This window comes from Dendropsophus ebraccatus, chromosome 12 (assembly GCF_027789765.1).
Source record: "Dendropsophus ebraccatus isolate aDenEbr1 chromosome 12, aDenEbr1.pat, whole genome shotgun sequence".
In the NCBI taxonomy this organism is placed as follows: domain Eukaryota; kingdom Metazoa; phylum Chordata; class Amphibia; order Anura; family Hylidae; genus Dendropsophus; species Dendropsophus ebraccatus.
Window position 1 is genome coordinate 12,396,044 of NC_091465.1, and position 17,626 is coordinate 12,413,669.

Sequence of the window (17,626 nt, forward strand, 5' to 3'; positions counted from 1 at the left end):
TGTTACCCTCCCTACACTGACCATTTTTTTAACCTTCCAAGCCCTACACGGTCAGCTCTCCCTCCCTACATTGACAATTTCTCAACCTTCTTAACCCTACTCAGTCAGCTCTCTCCCTACACTAACTACCACTGTGAATATTGCTGCCTAATTAAAGTCAGATGCTATCCCTGCTCGTTCAACTCTCCCTACTTAACGGCACAAGAATAAGGAAAGACTGTGAGAAAATTTGACGCAGCATTGTGTTTTTATTGTAGTGATAAGTGTAGTATTAAGAAAAATCAATAAAAACAATCCCCTCCTCTAATAAATGTCTGAATCACTCACCTTTTTCTATTTTATAAATAAAAATAAAATATTTGATAAACATATTTGGTAACGCCTGAAGTAATAAATTATCACATTTCTGATCATGCATGTTTAACAATGTAAGTGCAAAAACCTTTCAAAGTACTAAATTGTTAATTTTTGTAGCACATCAAATCCATAAAAAATTTAATAAAAAGCAATCAAAAAGTCGCATATATGCAAGCAAGACACCAATAGAAAGAAAAGATCATGGTGCAAAAAAATTACCCCTCACGCAGTCCCATAGACCAACAAATAAAAGTGTTATAAGGATCAGAATAGAGCAATTTGAAGAACTCTTTTTTTTATAAATTTTAATTAAACATAAAATAAAAATGATACATGTTGCAAATATAGTTTCATTTGTACTGACTTGCGGAACAGAGATAACTTATTAGTTTTACCATAAACACCCCGTCAACACTCGTCTATCCCCAAATAAAAAGTATTGCACTTTTAATTTCAATTTCACTGCACAATTTTTTTTCCCGGCTAAGAAGGATTTTTTATCGAAAAATTAAGTCGTTTTTGGAAATTACCATTGGTGTTGCAAAAAATAAGGGCTCATGTGTAGGTGATAAAATGCAAGCACTATGACCTTTTAAACACAAGGAGAAAATTAAAGTGAGAAAAAAATGAAAATTATATACAAAAGGGGAGTTAAAAGTTAAAAAGATAGAGTGTGGAGGAATTGCAATATAACTGTATGAAATTTAAGAAATTTACTAATTGAATTTCACATAGCTAAAATCATGTAGATATATATTTTTAGATATACACATAGGGGAGATTTATTAAACTGGTGTAAAGTAGAACTGGTCTTGTTTGGAAAATGAAAGGTGGAATCTGATTGGTTGCTAGGAGCAACTGGGCCAATTTCACTTTACACCATGTTTGATAAATCTCTCCCATAGTGTGTTAGACACCGCTCACCAAATTCATGGGCTGTCTCGCGCTGTTCCTCCGTGCGCCTGCTGTCTGCTGGATTACCGCTGTTGGCCTGTTAGATGTCATGAATAGCAGACGCTTCAGCGCTTTGTGCCGCTCGTATATAGGCAATTGGAGACCTGCGCATGCGTGCTTCAGGATGTTGCCCGATGTTGGCGCCAAATTTCATTTTTTCTTGTGCCTGGTGGTTTATTGGTAAAGGGGTCCATCAAATCAAACTCATCCAGCTATTAGTCAACATTTCAGATCTACTTGCCAGCACAAAGCGTAAACGATTATCAAACACAGAATTTGATTTGACGGACCTCATCACCAATAAACCACCAGGCACAAGGAAAATTCTAATTTCAATGAGGTCCCGCGGGCAACATCCTGAAGCACGCATGCGCAAGACCTCAATTGCCTATATACGAGCAGCACACAATGCTGAAGCACCTGCTATTTTTGACATCTACGGCCAACAGCCGTAATCCAGTTGACAGCAATTTTGCCATACCTCACAGAGGAACAGCGCGAGACAGCCCATGGATTTTGGGAGCGTTGTCCAACACACCATGGGGGAAATTTATTAAGTCCGGCGTTTTCTGCGCCGGACTTAAAAATGCCCCCGCAGCTCTGGCGCTACAGAGATTTATGTAGAGGCAGACTGCCTCTACATAAATCCCGTGCGCGCCGCTGCGCACAGCCGAAAACCTACAGATACTTATATGATCGTTTTGATTGCAACAAAGACAATTATAAATACTAAGTATTGAAGAACTTATATGATGCCGAATACCAAGTATTGATGAACTCATATACATAATAAGTTATTTATTGAATGTATAATTTCTTGGAACTATACCTATACCTTTTTACTTATTTTTATTCTTACTTTTTATCTAATTGTCATCTATTCAAGCTCATAATGTGCCCAATTTTATACTATATGTCTGTATCTACAAATATATGTCTACAGAATTTTAGCTTTATCAAATACAATTATTAAATTCTCTACAATTCGAATTTCCTACTATTTAATTGCAACTTCTCCACACTCTCTTTTAAACTTATCTAAAGAACCGTAACTCCCTCTTTGTATACAAGTATTTTGCAATATATTTCCTTGGGGTATAGGAATAATAAGGTGAACCTCGCCAAGCTACAAGCAGTAGAACTCACACTACTTTCTCTTTGCTGAAAATGAAAATTGGCTTAGTACTAAAAGGGTACTGCGGGGGAAATTTTTTTTTCAAAACAACTGGTGTCAAAAAGTTCTACAAATTTGTTAATTACTTCTATTCAAAAATCTAAAATGTTTTAGTACTTATCAGCTGCTGTATGTCCTGCAGGAAGGGAAGTTTTCCTTCCAGTCTTACACAGGGCTCTCTGCTGCCACCTCTGTTCATTACATGAACTGTGCTGAACAAGAGAGGTTTTCTGTGGGGATTTCCTGACATGGACAGAGCTAGCAGCAGAGAGCACTATGTCAGGCTGAAAAGGATACACCAGGATGTACAGCAGCTGATAAGTACTGGAAGACTGGAGATTTCTAAATAGAAGTAAGTTACAAATTTATATAGCTTTAAGGTTCTATTAAGATCTACTTCTCCTTGTGGGCGGCAATGAATATGAAGGCTTTATAGTCACAAAGTTCACTCACGGCCGTTCTCTTCTGAACCTGACAGTCTTCAATAACAAATCCTTCTCCAGCTAGAGCTTTCCTGACAAAATCCTCATCATATGTGAAAGCACAGAACTTGTCTTTCCCTACAGTGTAATATGTCATATTTATAGCCCCAACTAATATGAAGTGTCCGCCAGGTTTCAGGAACCCTGAGAACTTCCTCAGATATCTGATGTAATCATCTTGGTCTTTGCAGATAGAATCTAGAAGCCCATAACTGATGATACAATCGGCTGGTGGTAAGACTATGGGATCCGTCATATTCTCCTTCTCAAGGTCACATATAACTACATGTGGAATTGCTGATCTCACTTTTCCTTCTTTATCCTGTAACTGGTCACTGAAAGAAACGGGAAAAAGAAAAAGTTATAAACAACAGCAAGAAAGCTCAGTAGATCGCTTTGGATCGTTGGTTTCCAGTATTGGTGGAAGGACTCGATATTCCTATCTCAACTAATATAGTTAAGCTTGTGAAATTCATCAAGTTAAATGTTTTTGCAAATAAATTTATATTTTCGTATTCCGGCTATCAGTCCGACCACTGCTCATAATGCAGAGCGGTGGTCGGTAACCTAGATAAGGAGCAGTCAACCAGGGAAAAAGAGCAACATCGGAGAGGGAGATAAGTTTGTGAATGAATGTATTTCCAAAAATATTTAACTTTATGAGTTTACTTATAACTTTATGGAATTACTATTATGCACAGCTACTAGAGATGAGTGAGTACTAAAATGCTCAGGTGCTTGTTTCGAGTAACGAACCCCATTGAATTCAATGGGAAACTCAAGCATTTTTGCAGGGGACCAAAGCTCTGCACAGGGAAGGTTGCGTGAAAACCTGGAAACCTCAGAAAATTATGGAAACACCACGGAAATGGACAGGAAACAGCAGGGGCAGCATGCACAGTGAGGATAGGTATAGCTGAACTACAGATCCCAGCCAGCCAAGAAAATGTCAGCAACAGGACAAATTGACTACTGACAGCTGCACTACAAGCCCAAGCCAGGAGCCAAGAGTAGCAAAGAAAAAAAACAAAAAAACAAAAAAAAAACACACACACACACATATATATATATATATATATATATATATATATATATATATATAGAAAAATTTAAGCCCTTAGAAGGACTGTTGGGTTCTTGGTGTCGGATTCCTTCCTAACCGCACACTAATTCCCTACCTAACACTCTCCCTGTCAGACAGCAGCTCTCTCCCTAATCTCTTCTAGCCTGTGTCTGACGCGAGCACCCAGGGACCTGATTTTTATATGCCCAGGTCATCTGATCTGGCCAGTCAATCGCTGCTATTAACATGTAGGGTTCCCACGTGATGCTACGAGCTCCCAAAGATTCTCCTGCATGATGATTGGCTGAAATAAAAGCAGGAAACATGCAGGAAGAGGAAGATGCCATTGTCTTGAGTATCAGGAGATGCTCATTCCATCAAGTACCCTAATACTCGAGTACCAAGCTCGGACCTCATCACTAACAGCTACTAGTCCAGAATCGGGTGTGGCTATATATCTTACCAGTTTCCTCCTATCTCTGCATGAAGTTTTGTGACATGTTCCCAGTTAAACGCTCCTGTCCGTGTGTCCAGCCATCTCTTCAGCTCCATGACACATTGGTCGTTGATCTTCAGCACTATGATGTGTTTGAAAAACTCACAGGCCGCATAGAGTTGATAAATCATGGAACCAACACTTATGTCAACCAGCACATCTCCTGTAATGTGACCTGCAAAGAAATGTTCTGAATAATGAAATGTCTAATGCATGTAACCTTTATAGATGTTGATAACCAGGGGTCTCAATGTGGCACCTCAGGCTGTGGCATCTGTGGTCCATGGGGCAGCAAAGCTTCAGACAGGGGGACATTGCTAGCACTGGACCTCCGAGGAACAAGCTCCAGATTTTTAGCAGGGTACCTCAGATCTTCAGGATACCGCTTGCCTTCATTGCATCTGTGTCTGGCCACTATCTCACATGGTTTTTATGATATACCCTTTTTTTAAAACTAATTTTTCTCATTACCTCCTTTTTTATGCAGATTTTTATTTACGACCCTGTGTATTACAGAGCGTGCTTCCCATGTAACTCAATATAATACAAAAGGGCCAGTTCACATGGAGCTAAACTGACGGAATCCCACCAGTCTCCATATCATACTGGCAGTCTATGGAAAGGGCTCACGCCTCCTCTCTCTGCGACTCTGCACCTGGAAGAACTGACAAGTCAATTCTTATGCACGGAGAGATGAGGCGCGCGAGCCCTCCCATAGACCGCCAGTATGACATGGAGGCTGGTCGAAACTCTCTGCCGCGAAATTCCACCAGTCTTACTCCTTGTGAACTGGTCCTAATGCTTCCCATGGCCCCTTATTTCACTTGGCCTAACTTTTTTCCCCAATTTGACGTCCGGGGACATCATGAAAAACAGGCGCTCCCTGGGTGAATCAGTATCAACAGGTGATGGTGTAGACAAATGGTGAGGAATAAAGTTACCTGGTCCAAGAGCACAAAATGTGTAAGCACAGTAGTATGCAGCCACTTCAAAAAAGCCGGAGACGAGGATCCACCTGCGTCTCAGGTTAAGCCAGTGAAAGAAAGTGCAAGTAAAAGTAAAAGCAACGCGTTTCAAAGCTGAAATGCCTCTTTATCAAGCTCAGGAGGACGTGTACACGAATGGATGCAAATAGCCAAATTCCAGCCGCGGGTACCCGCCCACAAAAGGCAATAACAATAAGAATCATAATACTGAAACACATATTGTAACCAATAGATATTTGTAAATAAAATTTCAGTAAAAAAATGTGATTTGTATAAAATTCATTGTGTCACAATCGAGCATGTGATATGCGTTTGAGGTACCTATTCTAGTCACATGATCGAAGGAAAGGTAAACAATACATTGCATCACATCCAGGTGAGTCACATGATTGGGTTAGGTAATATCGACCAAACATAAAATTAAGATAAAACCTAAAATTGGTAATGAAATTAAAGGAATTAAGGAATAAATAAATTGTAGAATTAGGACCACAAAGGAAATTTGAACAATTATAAATAAATCTAAAAGATGCAAATTCCATGCTTAGAAATATGCATTGATAGAACAGAAAGCCCATTAAGCGTAGTGAGTTTGTAGAAACCAGCTGGCTGGTAGAGAAAGTATAATATGTATCAGTGGGTCTGAGTTTAGACATATAGGGGGGAATTTATAAAAGAGTGTAAATATACACCTGGTGTAAACTGCCCAGAGCAACCAATCACAGCTCCTCTTATATTTTACCAGAGCCGAAATCTGAGCTGTGATTGGTTGCTGTGGGCAGTTTACACCAGGTGTATATTTACACCCTTTCATAAATTTCCCCCATAGTATCAGTCTTAGTAGTGGAGATCGGGCGCATGTGCATAAGAGAGTTAAGCGGTATCGGAGCTGAATAAAGCTCCGTTGGCTGGAAGAAAGACAACTAAAGGGCATGCGCGTAGTACCAACACCATTCCTGGAAGGGAGCCAACTTGGAAGGCAGGTACTATATGCTAAAAGTGCTAATTTAGGAAAAAAGAAGATGGACAATATATAAATGAAGAGACTATAATATCGGCAGTACTATTGCTCAAATAGGTTGTGGAAGTAATTGTCCTGATGGGCCAGATGGACATGAAAAAGGCAAAGTAGCCCTCTGGTGATCACTGTAATGTCATGTAAAGGCACTGTAGTCACTTTTATGGTCTTCACCATAACTAGGACACCATTAAGACTTGAGTTTGCTGTCAGGGCCTCTTTGCCTCCCCACTTTTATACAACCATCCTGACCTTTTAACCTCTTCTGGACCGAGAATGTAACTGTACATCCTTTTTTGCGGTGAGTTACTGCTCAAGGACGTACAGCTACATCCTGGCATGAAACAGGTGCAGAAGCTCTGATGCTGACAATTAACATAATATATGCTGTGATCAGTGCAATTGCAGCACCTATAGTGCAGAAGATAGGAAGGATTGCCTTCTTCTTACCATTGGGGCTGTGCGGAAGTGATCGCACAGCCCTGATGGTTGCTATGACAAAGCTATGGAAGCTCATGAGGCTCAGCCCTGAGGCTAAATCTCATGAGCAATGCCTATGACAGGCAGGTTACAGAACAATGCAGATCTGTAAGCCATGTACCGGGGTTGGCTCCCCAGGATACAGCGAAGATGCAAAAAGCGACTCCAACACTAGGTTAAACAAAACTGCACTTCTGAAACATGTATGATGCCACTCCGGAGGTGGTTGCCCGAGATACAGCCAGACCTTAAGATGTTATGTTGTGAAGCCAGTGCCGGATAGGCATACAGGTGTGCTGACACGCCTGCTTTTATTTTATAATCCGGTTGTACGCTTTTCCCCTGTGGTGTCCTGCTGGGATGCTACTGGGTCCCTTGAGTTAGTGTAGTCACGGATGGCCAGAGTGGTATAGTGACCCTCCCGGACAATCGGAACTGTCACCCACAAAAAGGGGAAGTGTCCCAAGGTTGTAATTTGTGCTGTGTTGGCGTGGCGTGAAGAATCACAGAGTCTCTTTAACATAAATAAGCTTAGTTTACTTGAAAGGTTCTTGTGTGCAGCAAGTTATACAGCTGTGCTTTGACAAAATAGGTTACACTTGATAGTTCCCTTGATAAAGCACTTGATAAGACACTTGATAATACCTGTAAACAAATACTTGCCAAAACAGCAACCAGATCTGCAATAGTGATGTAGTGGAGCGTGTTGAGAGATACAAACAATCAGATTAGCAGAGAGGAGGATGTTGTGAGAGTCTCAACCCAAGTAGTACTGTGCTCTGCCGGGATGTTGGAGGAGGAGGTAGAAGAATACTTAGAAGTAGAAGAAGAGTATACCTGTTCCTGTTGACCTTTTGGTCTTCGCACCATCTTGTGCCCACTAGATTTGGGGGACTCGTCCTAGAGGGTGACACAGGCCCCAGACCTTGTTACCTGGGATGAGCGGAATGCTGAGGGTTCCCTGCTGACAACAGCACTGCGAGATAGAGTTTATAGACCTTAGCAACTTTGCTCTATCTGGATCAGTTCCTAGCTTACTGCTGTCTGTGGATACTGTCCTGCTCTGTAACACTCCTAGTCCTCTGCATGGGTTTAGGTTGTCTCTGACTTGTCTTGTCCTGAAAGAGGTTATAACACTGCATGGTGCTGTGTAGCGTTACTGAGAAGAAAACTGTTAGCTGTGTCCTGTCTTGCATCCTACCCATACGGCATTCTGACTAAGAATGTACTCGAGTAGGGGACCTGGCAGAGGGCCAGGGCCCAGAGAGGACCACTGTAGAGCTGTCTAGCTTGCGTCCTTCCTCTACAACAGGGGTATCAAACTCAAATACACAGTGGGCCAAAATTAAAAAACTGGACAAAGTCGCGGGCCAACCTTGATAATTATTGAAAGGCGAATGCGGCGGTCCTGGCACTAGTAGTGGTGTGTGTCTCCCAGCACTGTGCACTGTGATAAATGACATGATAAATTGCTATGATATGATTAAACCCCAACCCATGTAATAGCCAACTCCCCAATATTACCCCATGAAATAGCCAACCCAACCAAAATTGCCCCACATATTAGCCATCCCTCCCAATAGTGTCCAAATAGTAGCCAGCCCCCCCCCCCCCGCAAGTGTCTCATATAGTAGCCAGCCCTCCCCAATAGTCTTATATAGTAGCCCACCCTCCCCATAGTCTCTAATATAGTAGTCAGCACTCCCCAGTAGTCTCTTATATACTAGCCAGCCCTCCCCAATAGTCTTATATAGCAGCCAGACCTCCCCTATAGTCTCTTATATAGTAGCCAGCCCTCCCCTATAGTCTCTTATACAATAGTCAGCCCTCCCCAGTAGTCTCATATAGTAGCCAGCCCTCCCCAATAGTCTTATATAATAGCCAGCTTTCCCCAATAGTCTTATATAGTAGCCAGACCTCCCCATAGTCTCTTATTTAGTAGCCAGCCCTCCCCCATAGTCTCTTATATAGTAGCCAGCCCTCCCCAGTAGTCTCACACACTGTAGTATCCAGCCCTCCCCAATAGTCTTAAATAGTAGCCAGCCCTCCCTATAGTCTCTTATATAGTAGCCAGCCTTCCCCAATAGTGTCATATAGTAACCAGCCCTCCCCATTAGTCTCTTATATAGTAGCCAGCCCTCCCCATAGTCTCATATAGTAGCCAGCCCTCCCCAATAGTCTCATATAGTAGCCAGCCCTCCCCCATAGTCTCTTATATAGTAGCCAGCCCTCCCCCATAGTCTCATATAGTAGCCAGCCCTCCCCCATAGTCTCATATAGTAGCCAGCCCTCCCCCATAGTCTTGGTGGACTAGATGTAATTCAAACTCTGAATTGCCTGGCGGGCCAAAGATAATGGCCCCAAGGGCCAGAGTTTGACATGACTGCTCTACAATGTCCAACACGAAAGACCTAACCACCTCCTCTACCCATGTGACTTCCTTCCCTCAGCGTGTCTAAAGTGTGCTGTGAGTGGGTGAAGAGGGCAACAGAAAAAGTAAAGAGAGCGATAATAGGAGAGAAGAACAGATCCACATAGTTTCATAGATCCATGTGACATGGAAAGAAACAATAACCCTTTAAATAGTTCAGTCGTGCAGCATCTAAATACACACATCTACAATAGCGACAACTAGTGGCGAAACTTTATCACTAACTTCTTTGCCATCTTACACAATAAGTGCAGGCTTTTCCGAAGGGTGTAACGAATAGCAACACCTGTGGTGGGACACCACACATATACATTCTTTCAGCCAGGACTGCAGCCTCCTATCTAGCAGCACCATTCAACGTTGACTCTGTAATCTCCTGTGGGACAGGGACAGTACAGACACCAGATGGGTGAGAGGTGCCTGTGGCACCAAACTATGCTGCAGAATGCGCAACGGGTTATCCGTCGCCATAAGTAATAGCGGCACCTTTGTAGCTATGATAGACAACATAAAAATTTATAACATTTCTCCTATTAGTGGTGACCCGAGAATAAAATGATTGAGTGTTAAGAGATAGCTTGCGCTGAACAAAAGATTTTGGCAAATACAATCTAGATTTAAAAAAAAACTAAACAGGTCACCCCTCTGATCTCTACCACACAAAGAAACAAGTTTATTATTTTCATTTATTTATTTAGGATATACAATCCAGTCATTTAAAGTGTCCCTGTCGCTATAATTATCAAAATCTTACAGTAGATGTGATATAAAGCAAGATTGCAATATACTGTAAATTCATTTATTTTTTTATCATGCTGTTAAAGTTATACTTACCAGAAATCCAGGTCCAGTCTCCTGAAGCTTTTTAGTCTTGAGATGATTGGAAAAAAAAAATCACAGGAATTCCGGCCAGTACAGAGAGTCACGGCTCAATCTGTCTGTCAATCACATTACTGCCTTCTCGGTGAGTGCTCAGATGACCTGGGATACACTGGACTTCCTGAGTCAGAAGACAGGAAGTGCCGTATTTTCCATGATAAGTAAAAAATTATGTAAATTGCAAACTTGCTTTATATCACATCTACTGCTGATTTAGGTTTTTAAAGTTAGAACAACAGGGACACTTTATGTGCCGATAAGAATGTATTTTATCTCCTCTCCTTTTGGACATTAGGTGGTGGGTGAGTATTGGTCTATGTAAGATGGATATGATAATAAAATACTCTTGGTGTAAGAAAAGAAATTGGTCTATAATACAAAGCATCAAAAACTATAAAACCAATTAAACACAGAAAGATTAGGATACATACCTTCGGCAAAAGTTTTTGCAAAATTTTCTATTGGGAATTTTAAGATATCTACTTCAAAGGCCATATCAGGTTTATCTGACAAGTAATGCTCCAGATGTTGTCTAGAATTAAAGCCGTGTACATTATATTGCTTATAGGTGCTGGAATCCATCATCTAATCTTCTATCCCAGACAGGGTGACTACCTGTACACCGGAGCTCAATGTCTTCATATAATAACTAAGATTTAATTTGCTAAGTATCAGTAAACATTACTTATAACATCATGAGTTCTGTTCTTCATGCGCCGTCATGGGACCCTGTGATAAAAAATTCACATCAAACAACAGTCATCTTTAGATAAATAACTCAGTTTTATGTTTAAACAGATAATAAGGGAAGTATCCCAGAGGCTGTAATGGTGTCTTCATAATAGTATGGAATCCACAGCCCTGGTTCTGAATGAGAGCATTTAAAATTGCTGCCCTTTGAAATGCTCCCTTTTCGGCTGGAGGAGAAAGTTATAAAAACAAAACAAAATGGAAAAAAAAAATAATTTGTAGTGATATATATGTTCCTATATACTGTTCTTTGGGATTCTCAGTCACCAATGCTTTTCTAAGTGGGCCATCCCTGCCCACCAATTGACATGTCAAAGAGAAAAGGTGTGCACTGAATGTCAGTCCTTGCCTCCTGTTGGCTCCTCCTCCTCCTACCAATCTTCCTCCTCTGCCACCTCCTCATACTCTCAGCATAGCTGCTGCAACCTCAACTTCAGCTTAGCCGGGGATAGGTGACAGCTAGGCTTTCCTAAATCTTACATGTCAGGGGGACAAACCAGTCAACCTCAATCCAGGCAAGGTAGGGTGCGAATAAGGGCTACATTTCAGACCAGCAGTGAGCTGAGACCGTTTGGTGCTCATCCCTTGCCTGCTGCATTTGCAGAATCTGGTAGGGCAAAGCTGACATGGCAGAACTGCAGCATTAACCCCTTAAAGACCGGACCAATTTCCATTTTTGCGGTTTCGCTTTTTCCTCCTTGTGTTTAAAAGGCCATAGCAATTGCAATTTTTCACCTAGAAACCCACATGAGCCCTTATTTTTTGCGCCACTAATTGTACTTTGCAATGATTGGCTGAATTTTTGAATAAAGAGCACTGCAAAACCAGAAAAAAATTAAATGTGTGGTGAAATTGAGAAAAAAAAAACAAAAAAAAAAACACACACACATTTTTTTTTTTATTTGGGGGGGGGGGGGGGGGGGGGGGGGTGGGGGGGTATTTACGCTGTTCGCCCTGGGGTTAAACTGTGTTGTTTTACATGTTCCTCAAATTAGAACGATTACAAAGATATGTAACTTGTATAACTTTTATTTTATTTGGTGTTTTTTAAAAAATTAAGACTTTTTTTTAAAAAAATATATGTTCTTTAAATTTGCTCTATTACCATGCTTATGGCGCTTTTATCCTTTGGTCTATGGGGCTGTGGGAGGTGTCATTTGTTGCGCCATGATGTGTTCTTTCTATCGGTACCTTGATTGCGCATATATGACTTTTTTGGTCCCTTTTTATTACAATTTTTCTGGATTTGATGCGATCCCCCCCCCCCCCCACTAACTAGACACCAGGGGAGTGCAACTTTTACAGCTGCATTTAAAAAGCTAATTAGCAGGCACAACGATCGGACCGTGCCCGATAATAGCTGTGGTCCCGAGCTGCATAAAGCACCCAGGATCCCAGCGGCTTAGAGCGGGGTCATCACGCAACCCTCCTCTGAACTACCTTAACGACCTCAGGGCATAACTATATGCCCGTGCTCGTTAAGGGGTTAAAGGAGAAGTCCAGCAAAAAATTTTAATAAATTATTGTATTGCCCCCCAAAAGTTATACAAATCACAAATATGCACTTATTACGGGAAATGCACATACATGGATAAAATGGTGATGTCCCGACCCAACTTCCAGAGCTGTGTGGGCTGTGGCTGCTGGAGAGGATGACAGCAGAGGGATGCTCAGTGTCCCTCCAGTGCCCTGTGTCCCTCAGTGTCCCCCTGCCATCATCCTCTCCAGCAGCCACAGCCTGCACAGTTCTGGAAGTCGGGTCATGACATTACCATGTTATCCAGGAAGTGACATCACCATTTTATCCAGGAAGTGACATCACCATGTTATCCAGGAAGTGACATCACCATTTTATCCAGGAAGTGACATCACCATGTTATCCAGGAAGTGACATCACCATTTTATCCAGGAAGTGAAGCCTTGATGCATTAGTAAGTGCAGGGAAAAAAGCACTTCCCGTAATGCGCATTTCCCGTAATAAGTGTATATTGGGGATTTGCATAACTTTATTTTTTTTTTTTGGGGGGGGGAGGGTCAATACAATACTTTAATAAACAAAAATTTGCAGGAATTCTCCTTAAAAAACTGGTGTGTGAGTGTGTGTGCGCGCGGTGTCCCACCACTGGTGTTTTTTTTTTCTTTTTCTGCCCCTGTCAAAAAGTTCTCAGGTTAAGTGGTGGATGAGGTATTAAGTTTCCCCACTAGGTGTCAGAGTTTATTATGTGCCTATGTATTGCTTGTATTGCACAGCTGAAGGAGGCAAAAGGGTTAATGTTTACGTATGCCATGTGTTACATGCTGACCACTAGGAGGTGCACACACTCATCCCCGCCAATCACAGGCAGGCACACCAAAGGTCCCCTGTAGGAGGAGTTACTGGTGGAGGAAGTGCAAGTAAGTTGCAGTCTGATTCTCAGTGAGAGAGAACACAAAGCAAACTGTTCCTGCAGAAGCTAAGCCAGCAACACGTCAAAAAAGTGCAGGACAGACTCCTGAAGAGATGGGAGCTGATCTCAGTAGGACAAAGCTACCGGTAAAAGTAAAGGTCTACATATCCTACTGTGCAGTGCAGGTACACTGGGACACCTGGGGCACTGAGCTACACCCAAATCACCACGGCTGGGGCTCGTGCTACCCTACTGGGATGGGTTCTGCGATACCAAGGTGGCCAGGCACAGTCTAAATGGGAGTATGAGTATAATTTAACTACGAAAGATAACTACACAGGTTCTAGCAGAGTACAAGGCTCCATTGGGTTGGGGATCCTCTGGTAAACTCTACTTTCTGCAAGCCCTACTACAACTCCTTCTTCTGCTCCTCTCAAGCACCTACCTCAAGCACCTAACTCAAGCACTCGAGTTTGTGTTAAAGATTGCTATTGTTTGTGAAACGTGTACCGTGAAACTACAAAGCCTTACAGTAAAGTTATTATATTTTTATAAAAACGCATGGGACTCTGTCTATCTCCTCTGTCTTGCACCTGTACACACACCACCACACACCTTGGGTTGTTTTTCCCCCTTTCTGTGGGTGGAGGTATTGACAATCTGGGTGGGTCAGTTGACGCTCAGGGGTGCTATGACAAGAGCCCAAGGGACCCACAACAACCCGGAAGGATACTGACCATTTTGGGAAATACAGCCGGCCACATAACAAAGCAGGTATTAACATCACACCTGTGGAAACACAAGCGGAAGTCCCACAAGACTTGTCCATCCCACAACCTCATTGAGGAGACAATATACAAATGTACTGTCACATGAGGAGGAATAAGTTTTAGCCCTTATCTCCATACAACCTCTGTCTTTGTCTGTTTGGGGATCTTGTGTCTTGTCATAAGCTGCAGATGTGGTGTGTGGTCAAGCACACACCCACTTGCGGCCTATCACACTTGCGGCCTATGGTTGGTCGGAATATACTGTGGCTTTGCCAGATGGTAAACTATCGTAACGCCAGTGCCGTCACACAGGTATGGTAGCACACGTGCTTTTATTTTAGGGAGGCTAGCTAAGCCCTTTCCCCTGTGGTCAGTGACCTGCCGGGTTGTAAGGGGGTCCCTTGAGTAGTTATCATGGTGGTCTGGAGTGGGGTTTTAACCCACCCGGACTATCGGTAGTAGAGAGGAGGATGAGAGGATCCGAGTAGTAGAGAGGAGGATGCTGTGAGAGTCCCAACCCAGGGTACAAGTGTGCCCTGCCCGAACTTTAGAAGAAGAAGAAGTATAATACTGTAGATTCAAGAATAAACATTTACTTGTGCCTGTGTTTTAACTTCTTGTCTTCATATCAACTATTGCCCACCAGTGTTAGGTGACCTGTCCTAGAGGGTGACACAAGCCCCAGACCCTGTTACCTGAGTTGATCAGAGTGGCCAAGGTTCCCCAGTGACTCCTGCACTGCGAGATAGAGTATGTAGGCTTTTAGCAACTTTGCTCTATCCGGATCAGTTCCTCTTGTTATCAGGATACTGCATGTTTAGACTGGTTCTCGGCGTGGGTTGTGGTTTCTCCGACTGCATAGTGTGTGGAAGTGCTGCTTTCAAGAAAAAGTTGTCTAAGTCTCCCATATACATCTGCTCTGCTTAACAATTAGACTAAGACTGCTTAGTGTAGCTCCGGAGTGGGGACCTGGCAAAGCCAGGGCCCAAATGGACCACAATAGGGACCAACTTGTTTTGCTTCCTCTCTTCTCAGAAACATAGCAAAGACTAACTAGATGTGGGTGTATGCTTCCTCTCCCCATGTGACAGCTTCCTACAGGTAATGTAATATCCCCCTGTGAGTGGTGGAGAAGAAAAGCATAGAAGAAAGGAGCTCAGAGATAGGTAGAGAAAAAGAGAAGGTCCTCATTGGTGTACAGATGATAATAAACAATAACCCTTTGGTCACCTGCAGCTGTGCAAAACATAAGTACCGTTACATACAATAGTGACATTTTGTGGCAAAACTTAGGTACTGCTTCATGACCACAGTTTACTTAAGAGTACAAACTTTTGCGAAGGGTGTGCACTTTTGTTTTGTTTTCCTTATTTGTAAAACCATATTTTTTTTCACCTATGGACAATTAGTTTTTATTTTGGGACGTTCCGTGTTCATGCTGCTCACCCTATGGTAAAACTGACATCTTCCTCAAGTCAGTACGATTACAACGATAGGCAACTTGTATAGATTTTATTTTATTTTACTGCTTCTAAAAAATTAAAGTTGTTACAAAGACTAAAAAAAACTATATGTGTTTAAAATTGCTGTATTTTGATCCTTATAAGCAGTGTCGGACTGGAGTATCAGGGGCCCACCAGAGGAAATGATCCTGGAGGTCCTCCAATGAGGAATGAGTAAGTGTTAGTGCAGGTTCTAAAGCTGGGGGCCCACTGGAGGATCCTCCGGTCCTCTGGTGGGCCAGTTTGACACGCCGCTGATAACGCTTTTATTTTTTTGTTTATGGGGCTGTGTGAGGTGCTATCTTTTTGACCGTGATCTGTACTTTCTATCGGTACCTTGCTTGCAAATATGTGACTTTTTGATCACTTTTTATTAAAATTTTCCCTGCAAGGAAAAAATGTAGGGATTTTTCTATTGAAAATTTGATCTTAAAGAGACCAGTATTGCAGAAATAAGATAGGCTAGAGGCATAAAGCCTAAACATGGGTAAATCTGCGTCATGTGTCTTGTACAAAATGTGAAAAAAATTCAGAGGTCAGTCTGGTCATCTCCTTTATTGTGACCCGCAGAGAAATATTCAAAATATTTGAAGTGTAAAAAGGTATTTGTTAGAGATGAGCGGACATGCTTGTCTGAGCCTACTATTGGCTCAAGTATGGCGGTACTCAAAATTACTCAATACTCGAACGAATACCACGTGATGCTTGAATAACATTGATAGTCTTCTGCCTACAAGGGGGGGGGGGGAGGTCTTGTTATGTTGGCTGCTGTCATAGCAGTGATTGGTTGGCTGCATCAGGTGACCTGGGTCTATATAGACCCTGGTCTCCAGATGCTCGACTCACTTGCAGTCTTATAGCTTATAGGGAGCGCTGCTGGAGCAGGGACAGAGCCAGTATAGGCTTAGATTGGCTAGTTAGGTAGGCCATTGGCTTACAAAAAGACCCAACAATCCTTTTTAGGACTAGTATTCTGTCAGTGTGGCTGATAAAGAGCTAATTCCATAAAATATACCAATATATACTGGTATATAGCTATTAAAGATGAGCGAGTAGTGAAATATTCGAAAGTTTGAAATTCGGTTTAAGTAGACTGCGATGCTCAACTATTCCATTGAATATTGAATCGATCGAATACCTTATTGATCGAGCAGTACTCGCTCATCTCAGCTATTAATAGTCAGTTATATCCACAACTATTCAAAAGTCCTTTTTAGGACCGAGGGGGAGATTTATCAAGCAAGATGTAAAGTGAAATTGGCTCAGTTGCCCCTAGCAACCAATCAGATTCCATTTCTTATGTCACACAGACTCTTTGGAAAATGAAAGGTGGAATCTGATTGGTTGCTAGGGGGCTCTGAGCCAATTTCACTTTACATCATAAATTTGTTTGATAAATCTTCCCCTATGTGTCTCATAAAAAAAGCTAATTCCATACAAAAAAATTAAATAAAATAACATATGCTATAGGTACAGTATTGTAAATCCAACCAGTGTCACAGTGGGACAGTCTAGTGGGGGAGACTAAGAATACAGTATATTGTATAAGTGTTTTCTGCTAATAACAGAAAACATGGTAAAGAGACGAGGACGTGGGCATACTGATGAGAGTGCAGGAACAAGCCATGGGCCTGGGTGTGTTAAAATAAAGTCTGCTGCTGAGGGACAAGAAGACCACGACTTGCAGGATCCCGGGCCACAGTTCCCGTTTATCAGGCACATACAGTACGCGACTCCTGAATGCCGAGCTGCATGAGCGGGTGTTGATGTAAATAACTAATAACACAGCCAGTCGGTTTGCCACCACGTACTCTGAGATAATGGTTTAGGAGGCATTGGAGGATAATGTGTCCATCAATTTCCAAAGCATTGACCTTCCACTGCCTCAGGGTAGTGA

General features: G+C 42.1%; 1 protein-coding gene across 1 annotated transcript; it reads right to left on the minus strand.

Annotated features, from left to right (window-relative positions):
* Nucleotides 1-302: 302 nt before the first annotated feature.
* On the minus strand, nt 303-10,946 carry LOC138769056 (nicotinamide N-methyltransferase-like). Its single transcript, XM_069947231.1, has 3 exons — nt 10,752-10,946; nt 4,494-4,701; nt 303-3,302 (listed from the first exon to the last, which is right to left on the minus strand). Exons 1-3 carry the CDS (start codon nt 10,903-10,905, stop codon nt 2,879-2,881), a joined length of 786 nt encoding a protein of 261 aa, XP_069803332.1. The 5' UTR covers nt 10,906-10,946; the 3' UTR covers nt 303-2,878.
* Nucleotides 10,947-17,626: the final 6,680 nt, after the last annotated feature.